We start from the raw sequence: 20,384 nt of genomic DNA on the forward strand, positions 1-20,384 counted from the left end.
TCTATTTTTTATCCCGATATTCCTACGGGATACGGACTTACGCGGGTGAAACCGCGGGGCGCAGCTAGTATTATATAGGTGATTAATTACGTTTCAACAATTGCAGGTTTTAAGGAAAAGAAGAGCAGAGCCCAGTGAATACAGTAATAAATCAGGTATGATTGAAAGCATCACAGTATGTAACAACTAAAAATTGTAATATATTTATTGTATTTTGTTATTTTCGGAAATGCTACGACTGATGTTAATTAAATGATGTATACAGAGTGTAGCTATGACAGTTTACATTTATTGTATTTATAAAATATTCGATTTTAAGCTTTTTAAACATAAGTTGTAGGATCGGAATTACATTGAAGTTTAATTTCAGATACTAAATTTAAACCATTCTTGCATCGCCTATTGGACTTCGATAATGTGCTTTTAAAGGAAAAAGACATCAAGGATGAAATGAACAATATTATTCTCACTGGATTTGAGACAAGTTCTTCAATTCTGACCTTCACCTTAGTGTTGCTTGGTACTTATCCTGAAATTCAAGAGAAGTGTTACCAGGAGTGAGTTTTTTTCACATCTTTGTTAACCGCATAAAAATACCACAGATAAATCTACGTATATTTCGTCAAAACAAACCTTAAATACTAAAGATTTAAATGTATAATGATTAGGTAATCGAATGTTAATGCAATGTGATCATGAATTCTAAATACTTTTTTTTCTAACATTTCGAACATATTAGCAGACGTGTTTCCTTACATTCGAACACTCGGTAATATAATTGAAGAATGGAATTCATGTTCTAATTGTAGGATCCAAAAGATTTTTGACCAAGACAGGGATGTGTTAAAGGAAGACCTATCAGGACTAACGTACCTCGAAGCCGTGTTGAAAGAGACAATCCGATATTGTACTGTAGCACCACTAACTGCGCGTGTCATAACTGATGATATACAACTGAGTAAGTACACATTATATTATGAGGAAGTCTGAGAGTGATGAACTTGGCCTAGTTGGAGCCTCTGCTGATGTTCATGGGCGGTGATAGCCAGGTGCCCCATCAATCCTTTGCAAACGATGACATAACAGGTACTGCACTTGTATATGCTATTTCACGCCGGTCTTCTGTGTCTCCCAAAATCTCACGCGAGATTTTTTGAAATGTGTTTTGACTATGACACATACACTTTGTGTACATGATATATACACTTTGTAATGAGCCGCTTAGATTAATAAAGAAAAAGAAAAAAATAATAAAAAATACGGACGCTTCAAAATGCATACCCAATGGTCACCGTGGTTTCAAGCTTCGCTTTCTTTCGTAGTTTCAAGCGTTCTCTCACCAAATTTATTGTATTCAAACATGACATTAACAGAGACTTAAACGAGTATCTAGAAATACATATACATTATTATGTACAAATTTTGAGGAAACTTTTGATATTATGACTCTCTTTGCCTTTGGTATAGAGGTAATCTTCAAAAAACCAACCGTCAAGCTACTACTAATGTGTTACAAGACAGACTTAAAATGACATCCGTTATTTCTCTGTTCGTCCCTTTCATTCATAATTTTTTTAATAAACATTTAAAATTTGAAACCACTGGGGTATGTCATTCAAAACACGGAGGGTTAAATAAAACAAATTTCAATTATCTTTCTAGAAAATACAGTGCTCCGAAAGGGCCACTTGTGTATTATATCTTTATATGGAGTACTTCACCATCCCATGTGGGGTCCAGATGTTGAAGAGTATCACCCTGAGAGATGGCTAGATCCCACTCGACTTCCGAAAAATCCCAACGTCTTTGGAGCTTTTGGATACGGGAGACGAAATTGTATAGGTAATTATTATCATTCACCATAATATAATAAAAAAACTAATAGAAACACGTATAATGTACTGTATCTAGACATAATATCTACATTTGTTTTATTGAAAAATGTAGTCAAAAAAAATGTTTTAATTGTGTTTATTTTTAGGTAAGGCCTACGCTTTTATGACCATGAAAGTTACTCTGGCACATATTCTACGCCATTTTAAAATAAGTGGTAATTACAAGAACATGGTAATTAAGAATCATGGAATTAATAAGCCCAGTAATGGTCATGAGATATACATAGAACTTAGAAATAAATAATAGTTTATGTAATTCACATTTTGTTTCATTTGAAATCTGGACTCTACTTATATCAGTATGAAAGAAGTGATCTACAAGAGTTCGAATGATATATACCTATGTTTATATGTATATACTTCACGGCTTTCATGCGTTACGCACGTATGGCATATATATATATATATATATATATATATATATATATAGTATAATGGACATAAAATAAGATGTAAACTGATAGTACCTGTTATTAGAATTTTTGCTAATTTGCGGTCTTGCGAATATACAAAATTCCTATTGTAACTTACGCAGGTGATGTTAATTTGGCAAATGTATGATATTTTAAGTGGCAAAAAGTCGGCCTCGGCCATAATCGAGAAAAAAAAACGCAATGACATGCGGTCGCATGACAATTGACAATCCCTACATCAAAATATGTCAATGCATGCGAGTTGCGACATTAATAACTTTATAATGTCAAATTTTATATGTATGTGCAATTCAGGCTGTGATTTTAGGGAAAACTTCTTAGATTTTTACATTTTATAGATAATTAAGTTCATATATACGACTATTATATATTAGTATTAAGCGTAAATTGCAATGATAGGTAATGAAAATTCTAAAAGACACAAAGTCTTACTTTAAAACAGAAAGTTTAATACAGAACTATTTTTAAGTAAAACTAAACTACGTTAGTAATGGCCGAACAAGTTCTGAATGCATTGCCTATCATTAACAATGATATCTCAAACACTGCATTAGAAACAGATACATCAGATAGTAATCCAACCTCTGAACCTATTTTAAATCAAGAACACTTGATAGTGACACAGCCACTCAGCAGTAATCACGAAATACCAGAGGCTCCGGATTCAGAATCGGAGGAAAATAGAAGGCAAAGAATTAATGATGATTGTTGTTGTGCTCCGTATGTAATCGATCAATACGATATATATTTTTTGTGCCGCTGTATAGCTTGGTGCTGTGTACAAATTGGAGAATGTACGGACGCTTGCTGTGATAATTGCGGAGATTGCATCAGCTCATGTTGCGAGTCTAGCGGAGAAGTGAACAGCGGTGATGCAGACTGCTGTAGCAATTCAGATGGATGTGATTGTGATTGCAGTTGCTTTGATTGAAACTGAAGAATTGAAGAGTGTTTATGAATTTATTACAACTAGCTGCGCCCTGTGGTTTCACCCGCGTAAGACCGCATCCTGTAGGAGTATCGGGATAAAAAGTTGCCTATATGCTATTCCCGTTGTCTCGCTAGCCACTTACCAAATTTCATTGCAATTGGTTCAGTAGTTTTTGCGTGAAAGAACAACAAACATACACACATCCTTACAAACTTTTGCATTTATAATATTAGTTGAATTTTATGAGTATTAGAAGAAACAACAAATGTAATCTGCATTATTACATCACGAGCAAGAATTGTGTAATATTTTTCATTACCTATTAAAACAGTTGTTGTAACTTTAATTCAATATTTATGATGATTATTTAAATATAATGTATTACTATCTGTTATGGCCAGGTTGTGTTGCCTGCGCTGAGCCACCCTGCTCAATAGTATTTACTATTTGTTATAATTCTTTGAAATATGTATTGATCAAGTGCAATCTTACAAAGAACATAAGTACAGTAATTTAGTTTCTCAAGCTCAATATGACATAGAGCTAAAAAATTAACATAGATTTTACAAAAGTATGAGTTAATTTGTAACACTTTTGATACTCTTTTTATAAATGTTGCCATTTTGTAGTTTTATTTTTACTTAAATAATGTTTTATTATATTGTACTTATAGACTTGTTAATACTATTTAGACTATATATTGCTTTTTATTATGTTTAGAGTGGAAAGGTGCCATCTTCTGCCATACAGTTCACACTTGTCTAGATGATGGCTGCTCATTTAATATATACAAATTCTCAGCCACAAAATTATATCATGAATAAATTATTTTTAAATGTCATTATTATATTATATTATTTAGAATTTTAAGTAAAGATAATTACTGGATTTTGGACTGACCTGGCGCAAAACACAATTGGTTGTTAAATTACATGAAATTTATAATGAGAACATGTTATCGATTTACGCATCATTCGAATTTACGCTCATTTATTAGTAGAGCGACATAGTTTAATTGTTAATTTTAAAGGTATAGCAAGGCATATATGCATAGGCATTGCAAGCCTATATATCACTATATATCTATTTACCTACTGTTATTCAAAAAAATAAATAATTTGTGTGCCTTAAATGTCACACTGCTTACAATTTTAACATGGAATAATGAAAAAGGCTGATTTAAAGAAAATTATATTTATGAAGTGTATTGTAATTAATAAAAAGACGAAACCTTGAAATTGTGTTTTTTTTTAACTTTATTTCATAAATATGATAGGCAATTCTTAGCATAAATTCAAAATCAATAAATTTAGTGTTGTCCCTATTTTGGCTAGTGAATTATTTATTATTAATTAGAAAGTGAGACTACAAGAAGTGACCAAAATCACCATTATAACTTATAAGAGACCCTCTCAATCGAGCAGTGGAATAATAAAGATTTCCGGTTCCCGCTCTATAAATAAATCGGTCAAGTTTAAATCGGACGCGCGACTGTAAGGGTTGCACAAATTTATAATATAACATGAAATAATATGTTTGTGATAACTATTTTGTTCTAGAACAAAAACCTTCATTTAAAAGAAAATACCTACACTTTCCTAAGTCAACTAATAACTAATTACAGTATGGATGAATACGTATTGAGTAACTCATAAATATTTATACCAACAAAAAAGACAGAGCACTAATAATAAAAAATAATTCTCCTAAAAAGTAGTTATGAATATTGACCATCAGTTTCACTGGTACTACATATTAAAATAAGAATTCGCATCATGACAGATACACAGATAAATAAATTTATTTAGTGTCATCAAAAAATGAAAAAAGGCACTTTTAAATCTACCGTAGGTATAAGTAGGTAGAATGAATAAATCTCGGCAATTATAAAACTTTTGTTTGAAATTATAATTTTCTTAGTTCTTAGTCTTATTTTGTAATTTCAATATCAATTTATTTTACATTTCTTAATATGTATGTGAAAGTCATACATACTGGAAATTAAATATGGATTGCTGGTACAAATGGGGATTAAAATAACATTAAATTATAAAGCGTACAGAGCAAATATATTCTAATAATTAAGATTAAAAAAATAAAATTGCTATATTCTTGAGTATTATCTATATATAGTATGAATTTAAACACGTTATGAAAATGTCGCCGCTCAGATTTTTTATAATTATTAATGTTACTTGTTTATGGTCCCGCACGACAGGCATTGCCTAGTGCGGGATCCAATGAATTCATGTTTGTGTCTTAACATTAAATTTAAAGACCTTAGATTTGAAATTAAATTAAATTAAAGCAATACTTTCCTAATATGATCACGCTAGCTAGGTAATTTTGGGTTAGTTAATAATAATAAATAAGATACAACTTTTAAGTAAATATAATGTCAATTTTCTACACAATGAAAACCAATAAGTACAAATAAATAGAACCAGATAAAATATTTAGTAGAGGCACAATTTGACTCCAGCCATTGTTTTTATTTATTATTTTTAATTGCAATACTGAACTACTAATCGATACGTATTTGGTGCATATAATATAAATACATGAACACTATCAGTCTTACCACAAAATGAGAATTTTATCACTTATCTGGCGCATATTGAGACGGTTACACTTTAGTCTTTAACATCACTTGAATTGTTTGAGTAAGACCGTGAATTATCTAAGATTTTCGTTATAAAGCTGTAAAAGTCTTATTTGCAGTCTTAAGCCTTGAGGCTGAATGTATATAAACTTATTCATTAGCAGTTGCACCGGAGTTATCAGCGTTATCATCGGCTTTTCGTTTACTGCCCGCTTGCTTTCTCTTCTCCGGTTTATATTTCTCCCATTTCTTGTGGTTCAGAGTGTCGAAGTCATCACAATGCCGGGCTATCTCTCGTAAGTAACCAGATAAATGCAATAATTCCCTATCTTTGTCTCTATTTAAATGCGCTTGTCGGAATGCTCGGATTTTCAATCCGCTTTTCGGATTCATGATAAAGTTTCTTCGTATGTCGTCGAACATTATTGTGTTTTTTGAGCTGTATTGAGGGTATTTACCCCAAATTACGCCAAGCGGTTTTACCTGTAAATATTATATGTAGTAATTAATAATTTCAATGTTTTTCGAGTTTGTAAGGTACTGATAGGTTATTTAATTAACTATAAGAATTTATAACCGAGAGAAAGAGAGAGATAAACATACTGATGTTTATCTCTCTCTTATATAAATACAAAAAAAAAACTACACCATAGATTAATATTGCATACTGAACTAGAGAAGTACTTACATCAATAGTGCCATATTTAGGAGTGTGAACGGTAATCATAGCTAAGTAATCCAAATAGAACATTATTTTATAGTCTTGGTGTGTTGAAACACCCAATAATTTCATCTTCTCCTCTATCCATTTCATACCAGTCGCCGACCAGATCACAATGTCATAATCCTTGTACGCCGACGTCAGAAATTCGTGTAGGAATGGACGCATTAATTCATAACCTGAAATAAATGTCAAATATGTAAATTTTTTATTGATTTACAACACTAAAGATTTATTGATATTTTGGATTAAGTTGTCAATATACTATATAACACTCCCATAATGATCTTTCACAGATTGAGGCAGTGGAAATGCATAATATAATATGTTGCCATTAGATCAATAAAATTCCTGTCAAGTATAATGCCAAGCATTTACTTTTTCAGAATATTCATCAGGTGCAGTTTGCAAGACAATGGAGCTCTATTTCTGTGTAGTTTTTAAATAAACAGAATGGAACCTAATACATCATATTACAATCAAATGCCCATTTCACAAGTAAACGGTTTCACATTGTTAGATTATAATCTATAGAAAGGTAATGCATTAAATTGTAATCAGTTTGTTACAGATCACAATTTTTAAACAGATTAATATTGCATTGTTCTTATGTGACATATTATGTAGTGTTTTAATTTCAGCACTATAGTTAATTGGTATAATCTTGACTTCCCAAACACAGAATCACAATTGTGCCTTAAAAATTTGGATAACTAGCTTCTGACCGCTGGCTTATCCCACATGGAATAAGGACATTTACAATGGATTAAGTGATACCTGTTTTATCCCAAGGGAGCAATTAATCGGGAAAAAGTAGCCTATCACCCAAGTCATCTCAAACCCTGTCTGTATACCAAATTTCATAAATATCCATTCAGTAGTATCAGCATGATTGACAGACAAACATTCAAACAATGAACTATCACATTTATAATGGTAATAAAAAAAAATTAACATCATACCTGTTTCTGCTACTGATCTATGATCAAACAGAGTGTAGTCTATGTCCAATACTAACAATTTCTTATCAGGTCTTGGTTCATTTAAAACTTTAATTTTATAATCTCGCACCCTTTTGTTGATTTTTGCTAAATAAATCTGTAAAAGTTTAAATTATGCACATAATAACATAAAATACATAATAATTATAAATAACCTATTTTAACAACATTAACAGCTTTATCTTCTATTAAATAAATAAGATTTAAATAAAAAATAAATAAGCAGGGGATAATTTATAGATTTATCATATCACAATTTTAGTTTACCATCCTTTATGTTATTAGAACTTTACTTAAAATTATAATACTTTATATTCTTGATTTCTAAATAATTATAAATTAAATACTTCTTGATTTTCTACATCTACTTCTTCCTCTTCAATATCCAAATCGTTAATAACTTCATCTCCAATATCAGGTTTAGATTGAGCTCCTTGTATTGCTTCTTCTAAAGACCCCATCATCATTATTTTGAGATTTGGTTTCAAATTCAACTCTGATAGAGTGTAGTTATCTGTTGCTACCTTTCCTGTATAAAAATAACATTTACTCCATAAGCATTAAGCTGCATAGTTGCATATGAGTTTCACAGTGTTTCCTGATATGAATCTTTATGTTTAGCTTCTGTAATTTTTATACCAACTTCAAAGAAGGAGGTAATCAATTTGACTAAGAATTTTTTATTACAAAAAATGTATAGAAATTATTACAAAGAGTGTTGAATAGCTAGCAACATTATGAGTTAGTGGTGAAAACCACTCCTTATATTATGATAAGTGTCCGCTCGCCTGTGAAACCATGACTTCAAATTATAACACGATTTCTGTGACAGTATCGCAATTATATGAAGTGTCAATGTATACTTCCTGGTATATAATATAATATATAAATAATTAGTGTATAGAAGATAGGAATATGCAATCTATCCAGAGAGATATGATGAATGAAGCAAATATTTCTCAAAATTTCGGTTACATTTTTAATACATCTTAATACTTTTTTAATACAATTGGTAAATCCGATTGATCCCAATACTACCATACGGTATTTAAAACTTAATTTTACCCTCATATTAAATGTGTTAACGCAGACCATTCATTACATATAATTATACCTTGAAATTTAACATTGAGAAGCTTTTGTCTTTCCGGTCTAACTCCTGTGGCATTTTCTATGGCGACTTTCAACATTGCTACCGAATCCGACCGCGAAAGTTCCGGAAGATCGTATTCCTTTCCATTCCACTTCACAAACAACTTTATAGGTTGATCTAAATCACACATTTTTCCATTTAATTATTAACAAAACGTGTAACGATAACACTTACACATAAACAAAACAATTGACATTTACGTTTCATGTGAATGCCGGATTTTAAGTCAATGTCAAAATTACAGTGCATTTTTTTAGATAGATTATAGATGCGTTCCTATATAAATATATTAACAATAACTAATTATTCTCGTTGTGATAATATACTTTGTTTTATGTTTAATAACATACGAGCTGTTCGCACCAGTTTTCACATAGTATACGTGATTTTTTTAGGATGAATCTAAAAAAGCAACTTATTTAATTTTATTCGGGCATTCCAGAAGGATAACTCCAAAATATGGCGTGATACCCATCAATTTTTAAACATAACATAGGTTGATTTTTTATTAAAATAAATACCCATAATGATTAATAATATATGTATTTATTTATTTTTTGTATATGTAATCGTCCTTTTTTTCTTCGTTTTCAGGAACTTCCTCGAGATACACTTCAGGTTCATAGTGTGGGTCAAGTAATTTACTTCTTATGATTTCTTTGTAAATAAAGGCCGATTTTCTTGGCGTTCTTGAGCGATCTTCGTTCGAAAAGTCCACTTCATATAATCCGAACTTTGCCCTAATGAATAAATCAAAGATTATTTAAGTTGTCGTTTAAAATAAAAATATTAATTGTCACTGATTTTGGATATGTGTATTAAGTTTGAATCTATCTGTTTAAAATGGGTCAAAATGAAGACTAATGGAGTCGGTTATATACTGACCGCCAAACATACAGGTGAAGCTAATTAAAGCGTCTTAAAAACAGTCCCTTCACTCCAAACATTTAAAACAAATTAGTCTGGGGGACGATAATATGGTACAGTTTTGGTAGAGTCCTAGTTATGGTGACACAAAATGAATCTGAGAGTTACTCGTTATAGCCTTGTTTTGATCTATTAGCTTTTGGTTATGAAATACTTACGTATATCCATCCCTCCATTCAAAGGAGTCAATCATACTCCTAACACTATAACCTTGTACATTACAGCCGGCGTCTATTGCGTCCAACAGAGCAGATAAATAGTTTCTTAAATAACGTATCCTGTCTTCATCGAGTAGTCCACCAGATGTTGACCAGCCGTTTTCAGTTATATAAATCGGTGGATTATCGTACAGTCTGCTCACTTCTTGTAACATTTTGTAAAATCCCCATGGCACTTCCTGCAGAGACAAACACATTGAGGAAAGATAGTGCTAATATAAAATATTTTACAAAATTTCAGATTCAAGTACATCTTATATTTTAAAAATTTTACTAGATTCCACAGCATATTACCCAGTCTAAATAATGAATGCAATAATGTTATTGTTACTTACTAACTATCAGACAGATTATAATGAAACAGGGCTAGCGAGTAAGTAATAATTTTACCCCTTACACTTTACCTGCAGCCAGTCTGACTGTGATTGAGGCCACGTTGAATCTTTTACAATCACCGCACCCATATCATCCATATACGATGGTACCGGGTACATGCCTTCGATCGATGCGTCTCTGTACACCATTTTAGTTGTATACGAATTGAACCCTAGAAAGTCTGACGATCCTCGTATAGCAGTCACTTCAGCGGCTGTTAGTTCTGGAAGACGCGATCGCTTGAACCCTTGTTCAGCGCTTTTTGCTGCAACACTCCTTTTAAATTCTTCAGGAAAATCACCCTCTTTTGTAAATATTGGATGCGCGTATGCACCGAACTGAAAATAGCACAATATTCTAGTGTTTTATATTGTAAACTAATGACGTCACATCAGCGTCATTACATTCCTTTTTGGTATAGCCATTATGTCGTAAATAAAATGTATTTTTTTTACAGAATAGAAATGATCCAATGAAAATTTATGTTCCTCCATAGGATACATTTTATTCCTTACTTTCCTTTTTTTTTACTCTTTGCCTGGAGACCGTAAGGATACATTTTATAGAAGACGACTTATGATTAAACATATACTCACTAAGAACTGTTTTGCATCCCACGTAGCATGATGGTCATCAGGATTATCCGACGTCGGTTCGAACCATGTGAAATTCAATGCAATACCAATCGTGCCATTCTGGTGCTCTCTATACATTTCATCATATAAGTGATAAGCACTGGCATGAGCCAGAAGAACGTTTTTAGCACACATATATCCGCCTATTCCAGTCATGTTTAACGTCGGAGGCAATAGGTCTGAACCATACCCGTCGTTGCAAATCTCACTAGGACCATTAATAGTGATCCAGTGCTTCACTCTGTCTCCAAAATTTTCAAATAAAACACTAGCGTAATCTTTAAACCAATCTGCTATGTATGGATTGGTCCAACCTCCAAGTTTCTGCAACTGCACAGGCAGATCCCAATGATACATCGTTATGAATGGTTTTATGTTATTGTAAATCATTTCATCTATTAGTTTATTATAAAAGTCAATGCCACCTTTATTGACATTATTTGTAAAGCCATCAGGGAGAATTCTTGGCCATGAAACTGAGAATATGTAGAAATCTAAGCCAAGGTCTTTCATAATTTCTACATCGCGTTTGTAAAAATGATAAGAATTAGCAGACACATCGCCTGTGCTTCCATCTTTAATTGGAGAAGGTTTCTCGTGAGATGCTACGTCCCATATGGATAAAGCTTTACCTGTAATAAATATATTATTATTTCGTCCGTCATTTCATTTGAGAGCCGAGCATGCTTCGGCACCTATAGGGCCAGCTCGCATCGGGGTCAACGCACGCCTCCATAGAAGATCGACGGAAAGTTGTTGCATTCAAGTAGTCGGTAAAACTATGACATAAAATATTCCTCTAGCCACTTGGCCCGGCTTCATCTGGGTTGAACGTTACGTTAAAAGTTATTAGTTCGAAAGAAGTGATTGATGAAATTTACGCCCGACTCAAAGACCATGAGAGTTTATTTATGTAGCTACATTACTGCTCATAAAATATAAATTTAAAATAAGCCAAATAAAAATAATTACCGTCATCGAATGCACCTCCCTCGATTTGGTATGCCGACGTCGAGGCTCCAAAGACGAATCCTTCTGGAAAACTTCTCACTTTACTTTTAGATGCAACTTGATTCATACTAATTAATTGTAGAAAACTGTAATAGCAGTAGAAATTAAAAATAGGGATAACTCAAAAATATTTAAAGATAAATTTCTTAATCAGAATATATCAGACTTACAGAAATGAATAAATGGAAGGAGACATCACAGCAAGGTGCTAACGAGCAGACTGATCATATTACAATACAGTGGGTGTTTCTCAAACAATCATAATAATTGGTTTAATTTGAAATAATATTAAGTAACTCTTTGTGATTTTTTATAGACACAAATTTACTACTGACACAGAATTGATAATGCCTTTGTTGATTGCGGATATTTTCGAAGAATACATATAAATGTAAATTTATTTATTAAACACAATTTTAGAGATAACTAGCTGACCCGGCAAACGCTGTTCTGCGGTACTCTTATAAGAATATCGTATGAAAAATAGATATTAGCCGATTCTCAAACCTATCCGATATGCACACAATTCTGTGTTCAATAAAGAATACCCCCCTACAGCTTCCATTATGTGAGATCATCTTCAGCAATACAATGGTAGAGTTGACAAAACAGTAGACAGAGAAATAATAATATTCAACTGTCCGTCGGATCTTTATTATTAATGTGTGTTATGTTATCCTGTGTGAACCAGCGAATCGATTTGAATTAATTTTGATAAATAGGATAAAAAAAGATAGCGTAGGGAAATAGTTTTTACAAGGAAGGGATTTTAGAAAGAGATAAATGTAAAGAATAGTATGTTTTATTTTTTTGATGTGAAAATTTATTTTACCAAATTGAGCAAATATTATCAGAAGAACAGTTATAGGCGATACGCTAATTGTTAATGTTATGAAATTTCTAATTTTAATAGTACCCACTTCCACTCTCTACAGCAGTCTCTAGGACTGCTATCTTTTTATTTTTTATTTTTATACCGGTTCATTATGGACGGATCTGGGGCGAGTTTCCGAGTGTCGTGCGTATAACTAAAAGTACCTATAAGACGCTGATTGATTAATGATTGAAATGTCACTCATGATAATAGTATGGATTTAGGGCAATAGGGGAGTTTAACAAAACTAACTAAGCAAGGTTATTAGAAATTTTATGAAAATCTGACATAGTCCAATACAAAAAAAGCTTCTAAGATAACGGATTCATGTTGTATGATTTTTTTAGTAAATTGATACAATATGTTAAGACGTCCAGACAATGTACGAATAGGTAGCACAGAATATAGATTTACTCGTATTCTTCTTACTAATATTATAAATGCGAAAGTTTGTAAGGTGTGTGTGTTTGTTACTCTTTCATGCAAAAACTACTGAACCTATTGCAATGAAATTTGGTACGTAGAGAGCAGGACATCTGAATATAGGCAACTTTTTATCCCGATATTCTTACGGGATATGGACTTACGCGGGTGAAGCAGCGGGGCGCAGCTAGTAACATTTAATTAAATAAAAATAATTGCGAAAACTTGTTTATTTTTTTTTATTTGTCTACTTCACGTTGCAGAATAGCGATTCTTTTTATATGATTATTGTATTTGGTAAAGAGTTTGAAGGGAGGAGAGTGATATAGGCTACAGTTTAACGTGGTAGTTCATCTCATTCCCATGGGAACTTTAACTTCGCCGGGGAAGCCACAGGAGAAAAGCTAACAAGAAAATAAAAATTATAGCAAGACCCTCGTACTTTTAACTTGATATTAAAGCGTCACTAAAAAAACATCATATCAACAAATTAAATTTTATTTACTTTCATTACAAATAAAATAGTACAAAAATAAATACAGACAAAAATTTCCAGCTCTCAAAACATCACACAACGTACATTTTGAACATTTAACTTTATAATCTGAAAAAAAAATAGAGAATGATGAGTTAAACCGTGTACACACTGGAGTATTTAAATAATTTTTTTAACATCATAACGAAGGTTCTCTTCGAGCGTCATGCTAATAGCCAGTGTTCATTTATTTGGTCACATTTCATTGTACTTTCCTGTAAATTTTGGTTTGTACCTAGTTATCTAGGTATTTTGTTATCTGTGTTTTGTACCTATTTCATAGAATGCTCGATCACAAATAACATAATACTATAATGTTCTGATACTTACAAGTAAATGCTCTAGTGTATAACCACTATTCACAGTACAGATTAAATGATCAGTTAAAATAACTGTTTTAAACCTTTCCTTCATATAAAATTGACGTCAGTGACTCCGTGAGTTCAGTATGTATATTTCATAAATATTGCTCGATAACTATGTGCATCATAAGTAAAAAAAATGTACCTTATAAACATACTTCAAGATTTTTTATCCAGCCTCCTACGATTTTCTCTTTTGACACATTTTTGACATTTCCATATACTCTTTTCGCTGCATGTTTTATCAGCAAATATATTCGAGCCCTTTAAAGATTTAGTAAAAAAATTAACATTTTTTTTAAACACTAGACGCTTGTTATCGGAATAAAAGTTATCAAAAATCTTGTATGTGGTAGTCGAGCACGCTTGGGCACGAATTGGGCCAGCTCGCACCGGGGAAGTACCACACCCCATCAGAAGACCGGCGTGAAATAGCATTCTGCTGTTTCGTTCGGTGAGTGAGGGAGCCGGAGGCCCATATCCTTTTCCTTTTCCTTCCCCTTCCCAGTCCTTTCCTTTATTCGTTTCGCCAATCCTTTCTTAATCCCTTCCCAATTTAAAGTCGGCAATTAATTTGTAGAGGCGTTAGGTCTATAATCGACTTAACGCCTCTACAAATGTTCATGGGCGGTGGTGGCGCTTGCCATCGGGCGTCCACCGCCATTGCCGACTGTGACATAAAAAAAAAGATAAAAATATACAAAATTTCAACAAAATCCGTTCAGTTGTTTCAGCGTGATTGACAGACACACATCCAAACACAACCTTTCACATCTATACTAATATTATAAAGCTGAAGAGTTTGTTTGAACGCACTAATCTCAGGAACTACTGGTCCGATTTGAAAAATTCTTTCAGTGTTAGATAGCCCATTTATTGAGGAAAGCTATAGGTACATATGTACCACTGGCGAAGCCAACGCCTGGCCTGTTTATAATATTACTGTGATAAGTATTTAAATGAGAAAGAAATATAGTTAAAGCAGGTATGACAATATTATATTTAAAAAGTATAAACCTTTAAACGCGGTGAACTGCAGTCTTCTAGTCGTTTAGTTTTTCTGTCTGAAAGTAGAATTTCATATATTTGTGGTATAACATTTCGTCAAGACATAAGCAAAAGTTTTATAACAAGTATCATTAACAATAACTCACTTTTACGAAGATTATTGTAACGACTCTTCAGTAAAGCTTTATCCTTTTCCTTCTGAAAAAATATTACACAAATATCTACACAAAACATATTTTTGGTCTATATATTCCATTTGATCATGATTTCCACCTATATCATAAGATATAAAGGATTAAATAATTTTTTAATCTTACCTTTGTTACAAGAACAGGAAATAAATGTGGTGCAAACAGTTTCGAAGTGAATAACTCATTGTAGTATTTTTGGGACTGTAAAAAAAACATGTTAAAATTATCATATTATCATTATCATACATACACAATAAGGGTAGTGGGAAATTATGATACGAAAACGAAATAATGCTAGAAACAGTAATTTTTCGACAAAATCGAAATACAAAATTGTCATTTAAATATTTTAACACCAACTCGAAATTGTTTAAATAGTTAAACTTACCTCTAACAGATACCGCGAAGGAGACAGAATATCTTCTGAAAGAAAATATTATATTGTTACCTTACGCACGCTTGTATTATTTCCTATTAAAATTGTATAAGTATGAAATAGTGTATATATTTCACGATATACTGTCATGATATATTGTACTAAATTGTATTAAAAACATAGTGGGAAGATACTGTCGTCTAAGATACAGGCTCGGCCTTCCTTTGTTCAAGAATTCAAGCCATGTATATGCAATATTATTGACTAAGGTATGGATAAATAAAGATTTTTATTATTATTATTAAAAAAATAACAAATAAGTAGTTTAATACCGTTAAATTTAACGAATAAAAACAGCCGTTGGACACTATTCTAAAGAACTCACCTCTCGGTATGATCTGCGCGCGACTCAAAAATTTAACAATTCGATGTCTATCCGTAGATATGCATTTGTCCTGGGTTAATTTGTACTTATTGGCCGGTTCATACTTCATGCGTTTGATAGTTTTCCTTTCTACTATGGGACTCCACCAATCATCGGTTATTGTACTGACATCACGAAACTTGGCGAAATCTGTCGTTGTGCCTTGATTCGTTTTGGTCGTTACGTTGACTTTAATTTTCTTAACGTGTCTATTTATCTTAGCTCTAACTGGTGTCTCTTCAATTAAATTGACAGCAACTCGACTGCAAATAGTGGTGTCTGTTTTTGTGTCATCGCTGTGACTGAATACATTAGATGTGCTAGAGCTTTCATCATTCATGGACGTCGTGTAATCAGAAGAAACTTCCTGTTCCTTTGTGTCGCGATGTGGGGTTTTATTAGAGGTGAGTAGTTCTAAAAAGGTTATGGTTTATTCAATTATTACCCTTATAGTCAATACCATAAAAAAGTATGAAAAATTAAATGTTTTGAGTAGATGGATTCAAAACGGAATATAAATAAATTTTTAACTCTTATTATTTGTGTGATATCAATGTTTTATTTAACTGTGTCTAATATGAAGTATCTTGCATAAGAAATTATTATATGAATACTAAATGCACAAAACAAACAACCAAGTTATTATACATCGCCATTTTTCTTTAAATTTCGGCACATAGAAATAATGATGTCCTACCAGATATTTTCTTATCATCTGCATCAGTACAACATCCTTTATCCACACAATTGATATTTCTACTTTGCGTAGCACAGGTGCAAGTTTGATTGACAACTTCAACTGCCGCATCTTTAAAGTATTTGAGTCTTAATTTATTGAAATTCAGAAGCTTAACCTGACCAATGATCATAAATTAATATAATCACAACATAATTAATCGTTACTATAACTACACAGTTTATATTTAGATAATGTGCTTTAAATCAATAGCTATTGTCTTGTCTTTTGTGATGATATATAATTATAATCATCATCAGCCCATACCCTATGTTCCCACTGCCTGGACACAGTCTATGAATGTGATCATATATAAGATCCTTAATTATTTCGAAAGTAGCTCCATCTGTATATGATAAGCTTTCATGTTTAAATCATTGAACTGATGTTAATTAAATTTGAAATACACAAGCTTATCCTTACAAACAAACGAATTAAAATAAGGATATGGAAATATGGTTGGGAAATGCATTTAAGCATCTACATACTACCTACGTATTATATATCCTAATACATATCCTTGGGACCATCATTAGACATCATATGGATAGATGATACAGATATCTTGTCAAAATTTTATTAGCCGGAAAGATTCTTACCACAAAAAGCTTTAGATGAAACAACATTCGACTTCTGGCGCATCTGAGTACCACGATCTTGAACTATAGTTTCGTCAACATATTGACACGAACTTTTTGGTAAAAATAATTATGGTTAACATCAAAAAAATTAAGGAATATGATGCTATTGATTAAGAGAATACGATCCTGAAGAGAAACGTTGTATATAGTGGAAAGGAAAAAAACATCAATTTCTTTGAGTCCCTTAATTTCCATTTATTTTATGTAAATTATAAAGAAAAACACATTTTACGAAAAAATTTACCTTGATTGAACAACGGGAAAATTCGATTTGCCTCCAAAAGCTGTAAAGAATAAAATATCTCTAATATTTGAAAATTTTTATAAAATACAATAATTTTTACTTGGAAAATTTTATATCGTATTGTAAATAATATTATATAGTATATTTCATACCTTTATTGAAAATAGTGTCTTTTGCATATTGTACGCCGTTGGGATTTTTGCGAGATTTCGTTAAACCTTTATAGAGGTTTTTTATCATTGGTGCAGGATTTTTGATTCTGCAATGTAATATTTAATATTTTTAATAATTCTATAAAAAATATTTTTTATTACAATTTAACTAACTTTAATTGTATACAGTAACTAAGAAATGTATAATTAATTACGAAAAGTGCTTATCATAATGAAGTAGGAGTAATAAAATACCTTACCTTATATGCATACAACGTTCCGATAAAACCCTGCGATATAAAACAAAAAATACAATTAAAATATAATCCTATCTAATCCTACTATATAAGTATGGATGTATAAATGGATGTTTGATACTCTTTCAAGCGAAAACAGCTTATTGTATAGTAGATTTGGTATAGAGGATTTGATAAAGATAGATTATAGTCTGGATTATCACATAGGCTATTTTTTGTCCGGGTATCACGCGAGTGACAACACGGATTACTGTTAAAAATCCATAAGCATTGGTTCATCAATTCCAGCATAAGAAACGGATCATACCAACAACCTACGCTGCTATTTAATAGTTCATACAGATAAATATCTAAAATATACTAACAATTTAATATCTTTTATCTTCATTGTTTTTATCGCCGGTATTTTCTCGAATGGCTTTCCCGTCTTATTCTTCTGCACTGAAGATACTTCATAATTCACTGGAAGATACTTAAAAGATCCAAACTTAAATATAATAAATATTGATTAAAAAAAAACAGTATTCTGATAATTATTTGGCGGCCTCAGTACTGTGGTCGTTGTAGTAGAACCGAGGGGTTCCTAGGTACGAATCCCGGTGGTATACAAAAAAAAATTCTCGCTCTGGCAGGACACAAAAGACTCATCACCTACTTGTGAAAAATAGAACATTAAATTGATCAGTGAAACAGATGAATCTTATCTGCCCAATACCGCATTAGGGGACACGGGACTTCACTTTTCATAATTATTTATACAGAAAAAGTCTACTATTACCTGATCTTCACAAATCTTCGTCTCGTTTATGAAATTGTACAACTTCAAACTGTAAATAAAGTTATTTGTTGACAATTAGATATAGTATTTCATTATATAATATTAAAGTTTTACAATTCATCGTATTAATATTATATTCAATTTTCAAGTAACACCTGAATTGTTTCGTAATTTAAATTTTAATGCTTATTTCAAAACATAAGTCTTTTATGAATAAATCTATATTAATCTCAGAAAGTGAAAATTATTATATCTATCTCTTTTTCATGCCTAAACCACTGAACCGATGAAATAAAATTTAGAAGTAAGATCATATTATTTTACGGTATTTAATTTAATCACCTGTCACCGATTTTGCCGAATTCCTTTCCAGCACAGCAATAAAAACCATGCCTTTTGTGCGGATCTGTGGCTTTATTACAAACTGAAAATATATATCTATGTTATAAATAATAATTTATCATCTCCCCGTGACCACGCTCGCTGTAAAGTGATAGAAACATCGGGATATGTTAATAATATTAATACATAAGACGCGCTTAAAATCCGTCAAAACGTCTTTATAAGTCTATCATTGTTTTTGTAAAATAAACAAAATACATGGAATATGTAAACATTTTTTTATCGCTAATCTGTTGTAAAAAATTGTGTTCCTTACACAAACCATATTTCATAGAAATAATTATATTATCAGCTGTGTAAATCCCTTCTTATATTAATTATAATTAATGTGTAAAAAAAACTTGCGTCTATTCTGCATGCTTTGGATTTGAATTAAATTTTCTACAAAAAAAAGCCGATGTTCTTGGAGAAGGCCTCCTTATTCTAAAATGGTACTGAATGATAACAATTTACAAACACAAACATAAAAAGAATCACGTCAGTAGCTTTAAAACTCACGGAGTTATCAAGTACCCAAACCAAAATTAATAAATAAATATGTAGTCGAATTATGAATCTCCGTCTTTTTTGGAAAAGTCAGTTGAAACGGAAAATAAGTATCAATTTCATAAACACAGGAAAGAATTTAGTTGGACACTCGTTATTCAAATCCTATTCCGTTTTTGGACGAATTTTAATGATAACATAAGTAGCAATGTATCATATATTTTTAATAAGTATATAACTGACTGATCTATCAACGCACACCCCAAACTACTGGACAGATCGATCTAAAATTCATGTAGATAGCCACAATGATGCATCTGCTAGGAAAAGATTTAAATAAATTCTTAGTTATCTCAATACATAGCGTTTCCCTTACGCACATAAAACCGAATGAGTAGAAGAAAATCTATTACTGTTGTGGGATCACGGGTGGCCGAGAGGCTAGACGTTGCTACGGTTTGGCAAAAGGACGCGGCTTCGAAACCTGCCTCGTGATCAAATTTTTTCTATTCTTATCGAATCAAAATACACGGCCAGAAATTAATTCGTCTCTCTATCCTGATTGTTCTCTTTCTTGTTCTTTCGTCTTGCT

At 31.8% G+C, this 20,384-nt stretch overlaps 4 protein-coding genes across 4 annotated transcripts in view; 1 reads left to right on the top strand and 3 right to left on the bottom strand.

Moving 5' to 3' along the window:
• The window catches only part of LOC119837846 (cytochrome P450 4V2-like), a 7,974-nt gene extending 5,826 nt beyond the window's left edge, over positions 1-2,148 (top strand). The window contains exons 6-10 of the mRNA XM_038363622.1: positions 107-155; positions 371-557; positions 810-958; positions 1,663-1,842; positions 1,982-2,148. Of these exons, the coding sequence (XP_038219550.1) occupies positions 107-155; positions 371-557; positions 810-958; positions 1,663-1,842; positions 1,982-2,139 (723 nt within the window). The 3' untranslated portion in view covers positions 2,140-2,148. The remainder of the gene's footprint in view (positions 1-106; positions 156-370; positions 558-809; positions 959-1,662; positions 1,843-1,981) is intronic.
• A 3,486-nt stretch (positions 2,149-5,634) lies between these two features.
• LOC119837886 (ubiquitin-like domain-containing CTD phosphatase 1) lies at positions 5,635-8,949 on the bottom strand. The gene is made up of 5 exons (XM_038363669.1): positions 8,699-8,949; positions 7,932-8,113; positions 7,546-7,681; positions 6,551-6,762; positions 5,635-6,345 (listed from the first exon to the last, which is right to left on the bottom strand). The coding sequence occupies exons 1-5, from the start codon at positions 8,865-8,867 to the stop codon at positions 6,013-6,015; spliced, it is 1,032 nt and encodes a 343-aa protein (XP_038219597.1). The 5' UTR covers positions 8,868-8,949; the 3' UTR covers positions 5,635-6,012.
• Positions 8,950-9,287: 338 nt separating this feature from the next.
• On the bottom strand, positions 9,288-12,161 carry LOC119838027 (myrosinase 1-like). Its single transcript, XM_038363840.1, has 6 exons — positions 12,074-12,161; positions 11,865-11,989; positions 10,854-11,524; positions 10,287-10,595; positions 9,823-10,061; positions 9,288-9,477 (listed from the first exon to the last, which is right to left on the bottom strand). The coding sequence occupies exons 1-6, from the start codon at positions 12,097-12,099 to the stop codon at positions 9,288-9,290; spliced, it is 1,560 nt and encodes a 519-aa protein (XP_038219768.1). The 5' UTR covers positions 12,100-12,161.
• A 2,938-nt stretch (positions 12,162-15,099) lies between these two features.
• Positions 15,100-20,384, bottom strand: part of LOC119838028 — a 17,132-nt gene continuing 11,847 nt past the window's right edge. The window contains exons 17-25 of the mRNA XM_038363841.1: positions 19,247-19,328; positions 18,905-18,953; positions 18,492-18,613; positions 17,870-17,976; positions 16,058-16,510; positions 15,685-15,719; positions 15,423-15,497; positions 15,252-15,303; positions 15,100-15,161 (exon numbers count right to left, since the gene is read on the bottom strand). Coding sequence (XP_038219769.1) covers positions 15,100-15,161; positions 15,252-15,303; positions 15,423-15,497; positions 15,685-15,719; positions 16,058-16,510; positions 17,870-17,976; positions 18,492-18,613; positions 18,905-18,953; positions 19,247-19,328 — 1,037 coding nt within the window. The remainder of the gene's footprint in view (positions 15,162-15,251; positions 15,304-15,422; positions 15,498-15,684; positions 15,720-16,057; positions 16,511-17,869; positions 17,977-18,491; positions 18,614-18,904; positions 18,954-19,246; positions 19,329-20,384) is intronic.

Source organism: Zerene cesonia, chromosome 29 (genome assembly GCF_012273895.1).
Source record: "Zerene cesonia ecotype Mississippi chromosome 29, Zerene_cesonia_1.1, whole genome shotgun sequence".
Lineage (NCBI taxonomy): Eukaryota > Metazoa > Arthropoda > Insecta > Lepidoptera > Pieridae > Zerene > Zerene cesonia.